The 19352-nt window shown below is 42.3% G+C and overlaps 1 protein-coding gene across 3 annotated transcripts in view; it reads left to right on the forward strand.

Annotated features, from left to right (window-relative positions):
- PPP1R13B (protein phosphatase 1 regulatory subunit 13B) overlaps positions 1–19352 on the forward strand; it is a 67745-nt gene that overhangs the window by 30314 nt on the left and 18079 nt on the right. For all 3 annotated transcript variants that reach the window (XR_012851354.1, XM_075843875.1, XM_075843876.1), the window contains 2 exons: positions 426–487; positions 17057–17158. Coding sequence is in view for 2 of the 3 variants with exons in the window: in XM_075843875.1 (XP_075699990.1) it covers positions 426–487; positions 17057–17158 (164 nt within the window). In the remaining variant the exon portion in view is untranslated. The remainder of the gene's footprint in view (positions 1–425; positions 488–17056; positions 17159–19352) is intronic.

Below are 19352 nucleotides of genomic sequence, written 5' to 3' on the forward strand. Positions count from 1 at the left end.
ATACTATTGACATCAGCTCTCTATGCACTAACTTTCTGCTGAGATTGTGATAGGCTTATCTATCTATATCTATATCTATCTATCTATCTATCTATCTATCTATCTATCTATCTATGCAGAGTTGCAGTGGGGAGGGAGGGGGCAGCAGCATGAGCCAATCATGAGACAGGAGGCGGATTTCAGACTACCTCAGACTTCCTGTAGGCACTGTAGCTAAGCTGTAGTCACAGATCAGAGCTCGGGCCTAATGGAGCTGAGCTAATAGGCAGGCAGCAAGCCGTGAAGAAAATAAATAGCAGGTAAGCATCACCTATAGATACTCACTTACATATCATTTATAAGCCTACTACTGGACAGTCACTTTAAGTTCACCCTTTTGTACATACCAGTCTTTTTATAACCGTAACTTTCTTCTTTCTTTCTAGCTTCACGTCAGGCTCCTAATCAGCGGAATGGGCTCACTGGGGAGAAACGTCTCGAGAATGGGGTACGCAGAGTTACCAATACACCATTTTATTAGATAATGTCTTTTGCTAAAATCAGTAACGTATAATTCTTGGTGGCGGTTGCTCCACCACAACGTGATGTCTTCTGTTTAGGAATTCATTTGATCATGCGTTCATGAGTTCTCATATTTCATCCATATGTAGTTGTTGGTCGTCTTCTTTTCCCTTTTAACTCTTCAATGCGTAATTGTCTTTTCCAATGAGTTGGGTCTTCTTAGTCTTCCCAGTCCGGTCATGTCTCAAGTAGAAGAACCGGCTTCGTTTGGTCAAGGATCCACTTGTTTGTAGTCAACAAATACGAGAATTCTTCTAAGGAAACAAAGTTCAGGGGTGTCATTGCCGTTTTACCATTCTTTTCTGCTGCTTTGTTGGAAAGTTGGGTGACCATCAATACCCACGCCATCACAACTTCTACAAAAAGAGTCCGAATTGGCAAATCTACCTCCTGTATAGAGTCTAGACCTTTCATTCTCTAGGAAGCGAGGCATATCATCTGCCAGTACTGAATCACTAGACTGCATGCAATACACTGGGATACAAAAGAAAAAAAGTGGAAAACAGAGGGTTTGCCCTGTCATGGGATTCCAGCTCTCATTTTTATTTATTATTCTAGGCCCTTGGACATTTTTCCCAGTGTTAATAAACACGCACCTTTTTTTTTTTTTTGCACAAAATTGTCTTCGTTTTATAGTTGGCTTCAACCCTCTAAAGCACTTGTCTCCAACTTGTAACTCTCCTGCTGTTGCAGAACTACAACTCCCAGCATGCTGGGAGTTGTAGTTTCACAACAGCTGGAGATCCTCAGTTTGGAGACCATCGCTGTAAATCTTACGGATTTTCTATGTGGTTTATATAGTATGGGTTTTCTTCACTATACAGTCACCAGTCATTTCTGTGGTCGGAGCTCATGTTGACTCTATTGGGGGTCTATTGGCTTCATAAGTCTTATTAACCTGTATACAAATATCTTTTATATAATGGCTCGACAAGTTTTTTTGTTTTTTTTGTTTTTGTTTTGTTTTTTTTATATAATTTGCGGTTTGGTCTGGACTGCTGCAAACATGACATGTAAAAGAGTAGATTTACAAATGTTCTTAGAGACTTGAACGGTTTAGTTTACATTGTTTTTGGCCTATGGTCCCTGGTTTGACAACACCTAGTAAGGGATATCCGATCCCGCTTTCTATATGGACAGGAGATATACTGCATCAATAACTCTCGTGTGAGGCCATAGTAGACCTTGGACCTCACTTTCCATTGTTGTTCTAAATTTCCATTTGGCGCCAATTCCGCAATTCAAAAAATGCTGCTGCCAATGAGGACCTCCCAGTCTCCATATCCATGTGATTACTCGCCCGTGCCTGTGCCTACGCAGGTGTTGAGGCCATAGCTCACCACTTCTAGTATATCATATACATGAGTATATGATGTCTGTGTACATGGGCTGGAAGCCGTTTTCTATAGTTCAACACCTGTGCCGATGCAGGCAAATCAGTCACGTGCGTATATTTCAGGTTTACCTTGGCAGCAACACTGCTGGAATCGACGCCAGATGGAAAATATATTTTTACTAAGTTACATAACTTCATATTTATGCGCTTTTAGTACGTGGATAGAAATTTAACCCCTTTTAATAACTTCAGATTGTGTACGTGGTGTTTCTCTCCATCTTCGTGCGCGCTGCCAGTCTGTCGTGGCAACAGATTATGGTGTTTTGTAGACGGGTAATTAAAACACGCGTGTTCCTACCTGCCGCACATCTACCACGCATGAAGAACACACTGATTTCCTTTGTTTCGCTCACTTTCCCACCTCTATTAAGCGGTTTTCTGGAAAGCGTGTGTGTTTTATTTATTGCTCTGCTTTGGAATTCTCTTCCAAATTGTAATTATAGGTCCGTGCCATGTCATTTATATGGATTAGTGGGCCAAAAGAAAAATAGGAATGTAAATATGTGCCTCTTAAAATGGACTCTAGGGTGGAGTAGTAGTATAACGGTGGCGTCTGGCGCCGGTGTCCATATAATCACATTTATTATGCGTTTTAAGAACCGTCCTTGACAGGTATGTAGAAAAAGGAGCGTGACTAAGAGGAGTCGTAAATGCGCCAAATTTATTTATGAACTGAAGAGACCAAAAATCTCCATAATTCAGCTGTTAATAAACATCCGACTCAACAAATGGTCTGATTGGGCTCTCGGGGTGATAAGATGCGTGACTGCTAGTAGGAAAAGATAAGTACCCCCCTCCCCCTAAATGTGACAATCAGAGATCACATATTGGTAAGAGTGGATGAGAACATGAAGAGAAGTTCCTGTATCACCCCTGGGGTCACTGGTGGGTGTACGGGGAGGGGGGATTACAGTAACGGGGATCTTTCTTCCTGCTGTCACTTGCAGCTTCTCCCCATTCTTAGGGTTAGTTCACACACGTCCGATCTGCTGCAGCAGACCCAGAATCCGACCCAGAATCCGCAGGGAATTCCGTCAAAGTCCACACCAAATTGTGTTCGATGTGTTGCAGGTTTTTGTTACGGAGATGAAGGGATTAAAAAATAACACCATACTCCACTCCCATGGCGCTACCGTAGCGACCCGTCCCTAAGCCGGCCTCATGGGATGATCTGCAGCACATGGGACAAAACATCATCCCATTAGGCCAGATCAACACAGACCAGCTTGGGGAGCAGAGACGTTCAGAGACGCAGAACCAAGAACTAAACTTTACATCCTAAAAACCCACCACGCCCTACAAGGGCTGTGCCCCAAATATTGCTCCTAGGGCCTTGATCTGGGCTTTTTTCCGATACCAAGATCTGAGCTTTAGCCATTAGATTCTAGCGTTTGATATTCATGATTTATTACATACGTCCTTGGTAACACAGGACACCCACAGATAGATGCGGTCCTGATATTAACTTTATATTAGGTAATTTTTCATCATGTATTTCCCTTATGTAATATTTCGAGTGGCTCCAATTAGAGGCTGCCGTACAAGTACGAAAACTCCAAAAAAAAAAAAACGTTCGCTGATCACCTTCCCTTATATAACGTGTGAGTCGTGGATGCGTCTCTGCCGTTCCTTCTCCCTGGTTCCCTTATTTTCTTAAATTAACGTCAACTCTTCAACAGCCAAGTTCTCGATTAGTGAGCGCACTGAGCTTCCCGTCCCTCGAGCCTCTTTGTACATGCTTAAAATTCATTTTGTACAAATCTCTCTCTGGATAAATGCAAATACTGTGTGAAGGGAAGGTGCCGCACACTACCAGCAGAGATGAGTGTGGGGGGATGTGATGCGCTGCATGCAGACCTCGCGTAGCTAGTACAGAGCGTGCGGGACATGACGCTGATGGGAGCTGACAGCTAGCTTGATCTTGCCTTGATTAGGTGTCTGACTGCTGGCAAAATCCACTAGTCTTTTCCATTCACTGATTGCTGATCCACGCACAAGGACGGTTTTCATTATCGATAAAGCATTGCGCCAATGGGCTGGACGCCACTACTGTGTGATATGACAATTTGCTAGAGTTTAGCTCTGGAGCACGGAGGACTATTTTTATGCTCCAGTCGTTTTTTTTCCTCCTTCTGAATGGTTTGTTGGGTTTTTTTTCCAAACCTTTTTTGGGATAACAATAACCTAAAATAAAACCTGTGTCATGGAGCTGACCCATTTGGAGAGCGTTCAGGAGATCACCTCCGATGGAGAACTCGGCAAGATCAAAGTCTCCTCTTATATGGTCACATGGGGGAGCGTCACAACGGTAACACTACAAGTCTCATTGCAGCTATTATAGAGATATATATATATATAGTATACATTTTGTGTTTGTGTTTTTGCCTTTTTTGTTTATGCTGTATGTGGTATTTACTGTTCTGCTACTAATCGGACATCTGTTACTTCTACACTTACTATATTTAATTTTGTGTGTGTGTGTATGTGTATATATATATAATATTGTATGTATATATAATATTGTATGTATATATTATATTGGGGTTATGTAATCTCATTTCTTTAACTAAAATAGGAGTATACACACTAGGGCCAATCTTTATATTTAAAAAAAATATAAAAAAATGGATGTGAGACCCACGCATATGGATAAATGGACGTGAGACCCACGCACGTATGACGGACAGATCTACCAGTGACCCCACTAAATTTATGTATATTCTATATTTGAACCATAACCGTTTTCTTGCTGCACTATAGGCGGCAAATTTATTGTACAGTATTCTAGTAGACGTATATGATAAACAGCGCTTCTCTTTTATTAGCACCGGCCTCTGATACTTTAATAGGAAGCCAGGTGACGGTGCCGCATGTTTCCGGATGTGTGTGTTTTGTGGGGCTATATTGCTCGATGTTTATCTGCAGAGAGATGTAAGTAGAAATATTTCAGTGTGTGTTTTTTTAAATGCGCCTTTTTATAATTTATACGTTCTTTTCACATTTTGTGTAAAAGTTGCATGCATATAAATGAATGCAAACCGTTCTTAAATTGAATCTCATTTCCCCAGTTTTCACACAAGTCCATATACAATTGTTCTGTAAGTTTTGCATAAAATTCGGTGGAGTCTGGAGCCCATCTGATCTTCTTCTTTTTATTGTTCTAGAGGAAGTAGCGGCGTTATATTGATGGCCACTTCGTAACAACATGGGGAAGCTGAATAGTAAAGCCCCTAATGCCCCTCTACCCCAGGCTGGAGTTATCGTAATGTAATATTGTCTAAGTCTTCCTAATAGCGGACATGGGGGAAAAAAATTAAATAGGAGGGAAGTGTTTTTAATATTACCATTGTATATTTAACCATTGTCCTTAGCCGAGCGAGCGGTGTACAGACTCGTAGCCTTTCTATTAAACCCGTACACCGCTCCGAGGTAAGACGTTAGAAAACGAAGCGGCACAGCGCTCACTTGAGCGTTTCTGATGCTTCTTTTTAGCGATCGGTGGGGTCTCGGTACTTGGACCTCCACAATTCAAAACTTCTGACATGTTTATATGGCGTGTAAAAAGTTTTTTTTTTTTTTTTTTTAAAGTTTAGTTTCCCTTTTAATCTTGAATACAACCAAGAATTGAGATCTGGTTCCGGACTTCCCCGTTTTTATTCTATACACAGATTTGGGCTGTTCACGTCTCTCCATGTGCCCCCCCATCCCCATATTCTGGCATTTACATGACTCAAGTGTTTTCTGTGATCAAATTAAAAAATTGGAGTCATAATGTCCTATATTTCGATATAGTTTTGCTCATGTGTGGTCCGGGGCGGTAACCCCGCTATATGTATATGGATGAGAACATGGAGCACCATGCAGTAGATGAGCCCGTACACAGAGCAGTTTTGTTTTCATATCTGTAGAAACTAGTAATGTCAGTACATTAATCCCCTTCTTAGATATTGTCCGCTATCTCCGGCTTCTTCCGGGCAGCGGGTGAAAACACTTGTACATAACCTGTCATTTCTTGTCTGCCAAGCATACACTTTTTAGCTTTAAATAACTTAAGAAGCTCAGGACTTAAAATGATATCTCTAGAAGCAACAATTCTATAATCCTGTTCGTTGTTTACTGTGCTGCAGCACTGACGTTCCCGTATACCCATGTGATCACTGTAGCCAATCACTGGCCTCCGCTGTCACTTGCCTTATACCACTAAGGCTGTTGATTGGATGCAGCGATCATGTCGGTATACAGGGACATCATCAATGCAACAATAGAAAGAGTGCCCGTACACCGTTACGTCGGCTATCGGGAAAAAAGCTGAACTGAAGCGGCCCAGCGCTCACACAAGCGCTCCTGTCGCTTCGTTTTAGCGATTAATGGGGTCTCGGTGCTTAGTTACCCTTTAAATTGTTCTCGTTCCAACTCCCAGACTTGCTTCCCAGGGATCGCGAGTCCAGATGGCGGTCTCCCCTGTTCATACACTGTGATTGTCCGCTTCCGTTTCATACACACACATGCAGGGGAAGCTGACCGTCGCTGTGAGTTGGCAGGAGTGTCCGCTTTCCGGACTCGCAAACATTGAGACAAGATGAGGAAAACATGGCTGTTGTCTTCAGGAAACGGTGGCACTCTTGTCCATGGGCTGTGTCCGGTGTTGCAACTGAGCGCCATTAAAGTGGTGTTGTCTTTCTAATCCATAGTCCAACAACCCCTTTAAACCCTTTGCATTCGGCAATGCATAAATCTGTCACAGGTGGGTGCTGGATCCCATTCCACAGCTATATCTGCCAGTTTGATCTTTTGGGTACTGCCCAACGTACCCATGCGATCATGGTGGCAGAGTGACTGTAATACATAGCCCAGCTCCCTGTAATCATGTTTTCAGTACGGGACAGTTGTCCTGCAGCGAGGCAGGGACTCCTAGCATCGTACATAAGTATGATGCTAGGAGCCCGGCTCCCTGCACTGTGTTCGGTCCGGTACTTGTGGGCCGAAATACGTCCGTCAATTACGGACGTAATTCCCTCGTGTGCACATACCCTGACACCCAAGTGGTTTGAAAGAAGAAGGAAGCTACTTCTGTTACCCCATTGGCACCTCCAAGTTGCTCTTGTGCAGTGCGAATGGGTTACCTTGACAGTCCAGGGCAAATCAAAGACCCCCTAGGCCTAACCTGCTATATGTTGTATTGTATAACATACTTTCAAAGTCCTGTTTTGCGAGGAGGAACTACAGGGTGGGGCCACTGACTTTTTGGACAGCCTCTGGAAGCAACTTCAGCCCAAGAACTTTGTTTCTGCAGCTTCTTGGGTTGGTTCAAACCGCCAAAGATTACCATAGACCTTGCCATGCACATGCCGGAGGAGTACCAAGCTCGCCGCCACTGTGCTTTGGAGCAGTGGAAGTACGATCTATGGAAATATGAATCCGAATTTAAATTTCAGCATGACCTCATAAAATGAGATATATTCCAAATGGTTTAGAGTGGAAGAACATGACCGGCCTCTGCATAACATGGACCTCAACGCCCATTGGACATCTTTTGAGATGATACGGAAAATCACACACCCTCCTGATGTTCTTGTGGCTGAATGGATGCAAATCCACTCAGCCATATTCTAGTTGAAGTCTTTTCAGAAGATCGGAAGTTGGTAAACCATCTCGCTGGCGACAACCTACTTATAAGTGCCCATGGTTAAGCATTGAGATGTTCTACAAACGCATGAATGCAAAGTTCTGGTGTCTTTGCCATGAACATTCGATGTGTGATGCAGCTGGTTCACTTAAAAAACGATAGGGTTATAGATCGCATGATATAAAAAATAAATAATAAAGTGTAAGCTGCCCGTATGGATAACCGAGTGACCCCGTGATTCAGAGAAACCCGTAACGTTTGAATCAGTTTCTGAAAGCTCATAATCCGAAAATCCCTGCCCACGTGCCTCATATATGAGGAGATCTCCTCTCCAGGCTTCTGGGTCATTCTTCTCCTGACCTCCCTCACACCGCCGTGGCTTGTTAATCCGCTTTTAACTCTTAGTCAGCAGCACAAGAATGTCGCATTCAGCATATTACTCCTTGTATAAACAGCAGAGGCCCAAAACATGATGGACTGACGGGACTTCCCATGTAAACTTCCATCCTGGATGTCACTGGGTTGTTGCTTTTTGTTTTATTTTTTATTTTTTTTGAGACCTTTATGCAGAAGACCTTTAGGCCAGGATCACACACCGTTTAGATAGTTTTTGGCTGTTTTTTTATTTTTTTATTTTTTAAGCCAAACACAAAAGAAAGGAGAACATCGCTCTTTTATTTCTACCTTTTTTAATTTCTGGCTTTGGGAAAAAAATAAATCCTGATCCTGGCTTTACTTTACCCAGCAAATACTGACCCCTTAATTGATGCATAAGTTTTTGAGCAGCTTTCTATTGAAGTATATTGCATGGCTACTAAAAAAAATCAATCAAACAGACTCCTAAAGTTTACAGCAATTTAGCAACACTTGTATTTATTATATAAAAACAATCACTGCTGTCAGTGAATGGAAACATTCTTGTTTACGCCTAGCGGCTGAAACCTTTACTGGTCATGTCCAGCTAGCAAAGGTGCACGGATCGTTACAAGAGAATGCTCCAATACACTAACGAGCCACGCAACTGTGTCAGTTTGACATATTCATGACATTTTTTTCAACCTCTGATCTTTTCATTCACCAACAGCAAGCAGAGATTTTGGCACTTAAGAAATTGAAACACTTTAAGGGTGGAATTTATCAACCTTTCTATGCCAGTTTTCGATAGTAGAAAAGTAGCAAAAGATCCCAAAAGTCAGTTTGTGTTGCATCCCCAAAACCCCCTCCCATTAAATACAAAAAAAGAAAGTTCATGCTCGCCTCACTGATCCTCCTCTCCCCTCATACAACGTACTGACGCCAGGTAGTGTCAGGACGCATACAATCCAGCGCTGATGATATTGAGTTTTGCGTCGCATGAAAGGACCTGGCGCTGCTCGGCGTCCGGTTCTTGCATGATTTGCGCTGGAATGCTGAGTGGCAACGGAGGGCAAAAGAGGCGAGGGGAGTATGTCTTTAATGGCCGATGGTGAATGAATGACACACGGCCGCGGTTGTTACGCCACAATTGAGGCGGCCAGCCGAAAAATGCAACACCTTTTATTAAGAGGCGTTCGTCTTACTTTATTAAGTGTCGCAAATTACTCCAACTTTCTATGGTGCATTCGGGGTGGGTGCCAGGTAACCAGGGCATTTAGCAGGACTGCTATGGTGTCCCACGTGTCCCTATCTATCTATCTATCTTATCTATCTTATCTATCTTATCTATCTTATCTATCTTATCTATCTTATCTATCTTATCTATCTTATCTTTCTTATCTTTCTTATCTTTCTTATCTATCTTATCTATCTTATCTTTCTTATCTTTCTTATCTATCTTATCTATCTTATCTATCTTATCTATCTTATCTATCTTATCTATCTTATCTATCTTATCTATCTATCTAGTTTTGCAGGCAATTTACAAGCGATCATTACTGTGCCATGCACTGTTCTGGTTCAGTCACCCAGAGTTGCAAATTAATTTCCTGGCACAAGCTTCGGGCAGTTAATTACGTACATACGTTTTAAGGACATCGCTGATTACTGACCCAAAACATATTAAGTCTCTTCAACGGAGACAGAAAGCACTTCTTCTATTTTTATATTTTTTTCTTTTTTATGGTCCGTTGCTTAAAATCTGCTTTAACCGCTCGTGTTTTGCTTAGTGACTGTTGCCGGGAGGTATTGTCTGTTTTTGTAGCCCGTCCTTTAGGCCACATGTGGCTTTGCAGATGTGAGGGATGGATTGTATTAGCTAGTCCCGTCAGTAGAATGTTGTTCTACCCACATTGCTGGAATAATTGTAATCGACACTGTCATATATTCATTTATTTAGCAAATGTTCTAATACCCAGAGTCCTGCTAACAAAGGTATAGAACGCCATGCAACCATCCCCCGGCCCACCCGCTCCCACATACACACACACACACATACACACACATACACACACATACACACACATACACACACATACACACACATACACACACACACACATACACACACATACACATACACACACATACACACACACACACACACACACACACACACACACATACACACACACACACACACACACATATATATATATACACATATATACACACACATACACACACATATACACACACACACACACACACACACACACCCAAAGCTACTGAAGGTGAACTTATGCAAAGCACAAAAGCCAACACATACACCGCACTTAACCCTTTAAATGCTTGATGGGGTGATACCGTATTATGCATTACACAGTATAAAGAAAAAATGTATTATAGGAATTGATTTATTAGGGGGAAGGACCTGAAAAAAGGGGAAGATAGGGAATCAATTGCAATTTTTTTTTAGGCTCCGTGCATCTAAAAATTAAGCCACTTTGGAAATAGTCCGAATTTTCTATACTTTTGCGTCTACAGCTACAATGCCGACGTGTGTCGCCATGGTAACAGACTACAAACAAACCCTGTGTAGTCTGATCTTGTAATTTCACTCCCTTCCTTTTGTCCCCTACTTCTTGCATACATTTGGTAGGTTAGTAAGAAGTAGGGGGCATGGAAGCCATTATGACTTCAAGATCAGACTACACCAGGTTTGTTTATGCTGTTACCATGGATACATCTCTGCATAGGAACTGTTGACAAATGACAAAGATATGAGATTTTTAATCAAGAATTTTTGCGACGTTGCATCAATTTTTATTTTAGATGTTTTTAAAAATTTTGCAAAGGAATTTTTTTTTTTTTTTTCTTAAACATTTCTCAACTAAATTTAGTTTAGAGACTGTATGCTGCTTGGATAGAACTGGTTAAAGGTTGAATCAGTCTGAATCCCTGTTTCTATGATGACCCCATACAAAGCTGAATGGAGGGTGTGCCTATATTTTCCATTATGCCCAAGGCTGGGTTTACACGCTAGGTTTGTGAGAAAATTTGACTTCTTCCCTATTCCGCTGATTGTATTATTAGCGTTTACACACAGATTTTTTTATTTGCTGCCTTTTATAGCATTGCTTGCAGTCTGACATTAGGAGACCTGTCATTCCTGGGCTGTCAACGGGAAAAAGACTCCTGTTTACATTGCACAGTCGCCACAATCTGACCATGTTAGATGTATTCCTATTACAGTGGCAGCCATTATCGCCCATGGAGAACTCGCCTTGGCTCATTTTACCGTAATAGCTCTGCATGTCATTAGAATTAATTAGTATAAAATAATCACTGTGTAAAACCACATTAATAATTCCTATATTGATTTAAACTAGTCAGTCAAGTTATTTGAAGCCGCCGCACACCACAGTGTCAGAATTAGTGGCGTAATGTGGGTTGCCGCTTTAAAACAAACACCCTTGCAAAATTAATACACTGTAATGCCTAGTGCCAATGCTGGGGGGTGGAGCAGGGTGTACTTTGAATACCTTTGTCATGCCCCGCCCCCTCATACCCAGCACTAAGCAGAACACTGACTATCCATTTTACCTGGAGTGTTCCTTTAAGACTTAAAATAGGATTTGGGATTCATTATACAGATACAAAAGTATATAGAATAGCAAAAAAAAAACAATGTACTTTTATCCATTTTTGGCAATAGCTGTTTGCTTTTATATCAGTCTCCTATGGTTTTCTGGTGGTGCCTGTAGACATGAGGATGTTCTTAAACCTGCTGAAAATAGTGTCATACGGCATGCTATTAGGCCCTGTTCACATCTGCTTCGGGGCATTCCATGGTCTTGTTCCGTCAGAGGAGCATAACCAGGGAAATTACGGATGCAAAGGACGTGGACACCACCGGTGGCCAACGGAATCTATTGACTTTAATGGGGTCTGTTGGGGTGCCCGGGGTATTACTGGAAACAATAGCGCAGAATTCTGCGCTATTGTTTCTGGTAATTTTAGCCATATCTGTGATGGAGGCTCCTTACGGAGTCCTCCAACGCAAATGTGAGGCCCTAACTGCTTGCGATATGACGCACTGTGGACAAGAAGTATTTAGGCCTTGTACACACTGCGTTGCAGGCTCTTAGGGACCACCATGCAGATCTGGCCAAAATTATCGGAAACCATAGCGCAGCATGCTGCACTATTGCTTCCGGTAAAAACACGGACACCCACACAGAAACCTAACGGAACCCATTAAAGTCAATGGGTTCCGGTGGTGTCTGTGCTGCAGCGGATCTGCGGTGTCCGGTATTTTCGTTGCTCTGCTCCTATGACGGAGCAGAGCAATGGAAATCCAGAACGCAAATGTAAACCTAGTGGAAAGTATTCTGAAAACTCACAATGGTGAAAAATGGAGTCATAGTAAGATCCAGCCGACTGTGGCACTGCATCGCCCCAATGCAGGGAGGGGTGTTTGCATTCGCGAGCTGAATGCAAATTACCTTGGCGAGGCCCCTCTGCCAGTCTGATGCACCTCCGGGGTAACTTCATTCAGTCAAATGAGGTTTGGTTTGTGCGGACATACAGCGAAGGAAATAAGTATTTGATCCCTTGCTGATTTTGTAAGTTTGCCAACTGTCAAAGTCATGAACAGTCTAGAATTTTTAGGCTAGGTTAATTTTACCAGTGAGAGATAGATTATATTAAAAAAAAAGAAAATCACATTGTCAAAATTATATATATTTGTTTGCATTGTGCACAGAGAAATAAGTATTTGATCCCTTTGGCAAACAAGACTTAATACTTGGTGGCAAAACCCTTGTTGGCAAGCACAGCAGTCAGACGGTTTTTGTAGTTGATGATGAGGTTTGCACACATGTTAGATGGAATTTTGGCCCACTCCTCTTTGCAGATCATCTGTAAATCATTAAGATTTCGAGGCTGTCGCTTGGCAACTCGGATCTTCAGCTCCCTCCATAAGTTTTCGATGGGATTAAGGTCTGGAGACTGGCTAGGCCACTCCATGACCTTAATGTGCTTCTTTTTGAGCCACTCCTTTGTTGCCTTGGCTGTATGTTTCGGGTCATTGTCGTGCTGGAAGACCCAGCCACGAGCCATTTTTAATGTCCTGGTGGAGGGAAGGAGGTTGTCACTCAGGATTTGACGGTACATGGCTCTCTCCATTCTCCCATTGATGCGGTGAAGTAGTCCTGTGCCCATAGCAGAGAAACACCCCCAAAACATAATGTTTCCACCTCCATGCTTGACAGTGGGTACGGTGTTCTTTGGGTCATAGGCAGCATTTCTCTTCCTCCAAACACGGCGAGTTGAGTTAATGCCAAAGAGCTCAATTTTAGTCTCATCTGACCACAGCACCTTCTCCCAATCACTCTCAGAATCATCCAGATGTTCATTTGCAAACTTCAGACGGGCCTGTACATGTGGCTTCTTGAGCAGGGGGACCTTGCGGGTACTGCAGGATTTTAATCCATTACGGCGTAATGTGTTACCAATGGTTTTCTTGGTGACTGTGGTCCCAGCTGCCTTGAGATCATTAACAAGTTCCCCCGTGTAGTTTTCGGCTGAGCTCTCACCTTCCTCAGGATCAAGGATACCCCACGAGGTGAGATTTTGCATGGAGCCCCAGATCGATGTCGATTGACAGTCATTTTGTATGTCTTCCATTTTCTTACTATTGCACCAACAGTTGTCTCCTTCTCACCCAGCGTCTTACTTATGGTTTTGTAGCCCATTCCAGCCTTGTGCAGGTCTATGATCTTGTCCCTGACATCCTTAGAAAGCTCTTTGGTCTTGCCCATGTTGTAGAGGTTAGAGTCAGACTGATTCATTGAGTCTGTGGACAGGAGTCTTTTATACAGGTGACCATGTAAGAGCTGTCTATAATGCAGACACCAAGTTGATTTGGAGCGTGTAACTGGTCTGGAGGAGGCTGAACTCTTAATGGTTGGTAGGGGATCAAATACTTATTTCTCTGTGCACAATGCAAATAAATATATATCATTTTGACTATGTGATTTTTTAATTTTTTTAAAAATATAATCTATCTCTCACTGGTAAAATTAACCTAGCCTAAAAATTCTAGACTGTTCATGTCTTTGACAGTGGGCAAACTTACAAAATCAGCAAGGGATCAAATACTTATTTCCTTCACTGCACCCATAGACTGGCATGTGTTGGGGCATCTAATAGATACTCTCCCTAGCGGCAGATGTCCCTTAATTCTGCAGATTATTGTTTTGTATATTTGCTTTTTCAATCAAAACCTATTGTGTGACTATTTTTTATTAGTCTTGTAATATTATATATATATATTTTACAGTCTTTTGGGGGAGGGGGATGGGGTCTCCTCTAGTTAATGTTTTCCACAGACTAGTGAACTTGCGTGATATTATTAAATTCACTCTCCGGTATATTCCGTATATATATGGCATGGACATTGGCCGTCAGAGCCCCCGCTTTTTTTTTTTTTTTTGTGGCTTTGAAAAAGGGAGGATCTATTGTGCAGGGCCTGATATTAAGCTGCGGGAATGTGTGGGATTATACAAGAGATGGTTTGTCCTCCTTTAAAGTGGAGATGCTCTTTCATCGGGATGTGAGACGCTCCAAGCGCCGTACCTGCCGCCCGTCACTCATGTGCACACGTCCCCACAGAGCAACGCCTGCAGTCACTCGGCAAGACCCAGCAGCCACATCTCCGAGCGCTCCCCTTTAAATATCCTATCACAATGTGGGTGAGGAGGAAAGCGCAGCACATCAAGCTACAGGTTTACCCTTTTTCCCCTTTTTACATTTTCAATGTATTTCTGCTCCTTCCCTTCGGGGCTTAGAGTGGGTGGCAGCGCATTGTTAAGGCTGAATGAATTAAGAGGATTTCCTGCTGGCTCCTATACTAATTGTGCTTCAGGATTTCACTCCCTGCTGTAACCCCTCCACTTCCAGGGAGGATAGAAAATAGGAAGAACGTAAGGGGTTGGGTCTGGTTATGGCAGTGAAGGGGTTAAATACAAGAATGTTACATTGTGCGCCGCATTCCAGGCGTAATAATGGCTTAAATTTAGGACGTTTCTTGCTACAATTGACTTGACTCGGTGCGGCGTTTTGTATTGACATTTTTCCTCCTGGTCACACCTCTGTGTGTCTTTACTTCTATGTGGAAATGCCAAACTAGACGCTCAGATGGTGTGACCGGAGACCTGACGCTTACAGGGCACATAGGGAGGGGGTCATTTTATCATATTCATCTTTTTTACTTTTAATATATATATATTTTTGTAATATTTTTAGTTCAGTGCAACCAGTAGTTTTTAGATTTTTTTTTGTTTTTTTGGGGGGGGGGGGGAGGCTACGAGGCGCAAATATTTCAGCCGTTGATATTTGATGGTGTTTAAGTCCATGCGCCAGTGGTAGCGTGATTGTGACCGGCCCATCTGAGTTGTACCGAGCTGTAATATTGCATTAATAGGCAAATCTATGGGGCACTACTTTACCACCGTATGCCTTCCATTTCATACGGAGCCATAAGGTTTTGTGTTTTTTTTTTTCTGTAGGAATCTGACATAAAAAAAATAAGTCGTGTTATATTTGATACATAATGGAGATATTGTACAATATCTTCGTAATACGGTGCAGTGAGGAGGCACATGGAGTTCGTTCTGTTCCCATAGTACGGAGACGTACAGGGCATTTTTTAATTATTGTTGACTGTGCAGGTATCCGTTATAAAGTCCGTCCTATATAAACTAGTGCTAGAAAGTAATAATTATTAATTAATATATATATATGTGTGTGTGTGTGTGTGTGTATACATATATGTGTGTGTGTGTATACATATGTGTGTGTGTGTATACATATGTGTGTGTGTGTGTGTGTATATATATGTGTGTGTGTGTATATATATATATATATATGTGTGTGTGTGTGTGTGTGTGTGTATATATATATATGTGTGTGTGTGTGTGTGTATATATATGTGTGTGTGTGTGTGTGTGTGTGTATATATATATGTGTGTGTGTGTGTGTGTATATATATATGTGTGTGTGTGTGTGTGTGTATATATATGTATATGTGTGTGTGTGTGTATACGTGTGTGTGTGTGTGTGTGTGTATATATATGTGTGTGTGTGTGTGTGTGTGTGTGTGTGTGTGTGTATACTATTTTTCTCTTTACTGTAGAGTATTTCACAGTATGTACAGAGCCTAACTTATAACTAGTCCTGTACTTCAGTATCTCTGAGCCTGTCGCTTAGTAGTTTCCACCAGAAGTCCCAGCATGACCAGTGGAATCTTCCATTCACTCCACTGATTTTGAATATATATATTTATAGCCTTTGGCATTGCGCGGCTTCACCGTATTCTCCGGAGATTGTGCTATAAAAGGGAACTCGATTCCTTAGGATGTTGTAGAGATTTCCTCTTCACCTGATTTATCTTAATAAGGAAATCCTTTTCTTCATTTCACTTTATTGGGATTATTTCGTCTTATTTTGGGAACACGGTGTCAAAATTAGATTGTAGAGAATTAAAGGGACTGAGACTTTTAGTAAATGCATGCCGAACTTGGGGATAGTGGTTGCAAGATGGGGGGTGGGGACGCAGGAATGATAGTCTACATACATCTCGTCTATATAGTCTCCTTTATGTATAAGACACATGAATAAATCTCTGGGCGTATGTAGAACAGCCTTATATAGATGACTGTAAACTTTTACCCCCCCCATCTGCAATTCCCAAGATCACAACTTGGGGGGCAAATTGACAGATAGCGTGTGCATTGTTACATTTGCTTCCATTGCTTTCATTACTACTAGCCCGAATTCCGATATACGTCCGTGGGACGGCTGTTAAAACGGCCGTCACACTGACGCATGTATTTCAATGGGGCCGTTGACACAGCCGTTGTTTCAATGGACCGTATGAAGGGTTCGTTGAAAAATAGGACAAGTTCTATTTTTCAAACGTTTTCATGAATCCCTCGACAGACTCAAATCTATGGGGATCTGTGAAAACGGGAACCACAGGGATGAAACGTTTTCCACGTCCGTGTTTGCACTAGTTCGTGTGAATTATTTTTTTTCTTTTCGCTCTTACATAGGTGGGCAACCCAAGAGTGGAGCTTACTCTCACAGAGCTGCAGGATATGGCCTCTCGCCAACAGCACCAGATCGAGAACCAGCAACAGATGTTAGTAGCAAAGGTGAGTGTCCTAGACCTAGAATAAAATCTGTTAACGTGGAACTCCAGCCAGTGTCAAATACTGTGCCCTTAAAGGGGTTTTCCCATCATAGTTCCGATATGCCATCATGTACTGATGGGTGAGGAGTCCGCCTTCTGGGACTCCCACCACTCTTTAGAATTAGGGGCTGCAGTGGTAGCTAAGTGCTTTGGTTCCTTCATCGTTCTTTCATTGATGTTGCCGGCCACCCGCTGTGCAGGCAACTACAGCACCGCTCCATTAACTTGAATGTGGCTGCGTTACAATTCCATGCATAATGGTTGGTCGGGAGCGCAGCTCTGCAGGAAAAACACGAAGGGACCTTGTTCTCTGGATCAGTGAAAGCTACAAATGTCGGGGTGATCAATGATGGGAAGACCCCTTTAACATTGCAGTCCAAAAGATGTTTGAGTCAATCATCGAATTAGACCGTGTCTACATGAAGTGACATTTACTGACGTCTGTAAAATGTGCCCTGTTATTTATATAGAAACACAACAATACTTTACCTTCTTATTGCTGCCAACAGCGTTTTTAGTACCAAGCGCCAGAAAGTAAGTTACTTGTTATAACCTACAGAATTTATGAAGGTTTCTGGTCACCGACAAGATTTCCGGACTACTAGATGCTATATGTTCTTTGTGTTTTTTTAATGCAGTATTGAGGTTACGTGGAGTGTTCTGCTGTTATCTGGCTGGGAAGTCTGATGGTGACTATTGTAGTGTTAAACCGCTGCTTCTGTGATGATCTAGGCTTGATCAGATCGGTAAATCCAACATAGTGATTCCAAATGACAGGTGGCTCCTGAAATTATTCCTACCAGTCCATTCAGGGTCATATGCTCAATGGTAATGACTGACCATCTGGATCTTTCACAACATGCAGACACATACACTAGATATCCCTACATCACTTGCGGGGAGAGAGGCTGTACTATGTGTACCTACATCGTTTACAGGGAGGTAGTACTATCTGTACCTACATTGTTTACAGGGAGAGGCAGGACTATCTGTAAAAACATCACTTACAAGAAGAGACCGGGAGGCAGTAATATCTGTACCAATATAATTTACAGGGAGGCAGTGCTGTCTGTACATACAACATTTAGAGTAAAAGGGAGGGAGGGAGTACTATCTGTACCAACATCACTTACAGGGAGGCAATAGTATCTCAACTTATAAAATTTGCAGGGAGGTAGGCAGTGCTAGATGTAATAACATCATTGAAAGGGATGCAGTACTATCTGTGTCTACATTATTTACGGCAAGGCACTGCGATCTGTACCTACATAATCTCAAGGGAGAGACAGGGAGGCAGTACTATCTGTGTTTACATTATTTACAGGGCGGCAGTACTATCTGTACCTACATCACTTAAAGAGGGAGGCAGCACTGTCTGTGCCTACCTAGTTTACTGGAATAGACGGAGGCAGTAATGTCTGTACCTATGTCATCTACTGTGATACACATAGAGGCAGTTCTAACTACAAGGAAAGACGGAGGCAGTACTATCTATACATACATCATTTCAAGGGAGAGACAGGGAGGCAGTACTATCTGTGCCTACATAATTTCAAGGGAGAGGCAGGGAGGCAGTACTATCTGTGCCTACATAATTTTGTAGACAAAGATATGTACTGCGCCCCCATCAAGGTGACTATCATAGGTGGTCACTGTGCTCTTACATGGGCTGTTATACAACAACCTCGAAACATTGTTAGGCCATTAATATTCTCATGAACAATCATCATGTAAATAAGGCAACACTATTGAGGTACATGGGAAGCGTTGGTATAAAATAGTCTATTCTAAATGTCCTCCTCTTAAACGAGTAGTTCGCGTAGTGATTGAGCTGAATGATAGAATTGTTCACTCTTTGCAATATGCAGGTGATTTGTATCTGGTTTCCGGAGCGCGGCTCTCGGGGAACGTGACTGCGCGGATGTTCTTATTTACTGAGCCGTGACTATCCAGCACAGTCTATGGACTAAAGTGGAAGGGGTTTTATAGTGTATGGCTCGCTCCGCTGCGCTCTAGAAGTCCTTTAACCCCCATATCTATACGTGAATTTGGGACTGATGTGAATAGTTTTTATATAATGCAGCTTTTAGTTGTCCTTTTTGCTGTCTGAGGTTCTTTTGTGTTTTCTGGCTGACTCGCTGTGCAGAATAAGCCGT

The sequence above is a fragment of the Rhinoderma darwinii genome, chromosome 12 (genome assembly GCF_050947455.1).
Source record: "Rhinoderma darwinii isolate aRhiDar2 chromosome 12, aRhiDar2.hap1, whole genome shotgun sequence".
NCBI lineage: Eukaryota > Metazoa > Chordata > Amphibia > Anura > Rhinodermatidae > Rhinoderma > Rhinoderma darwinii.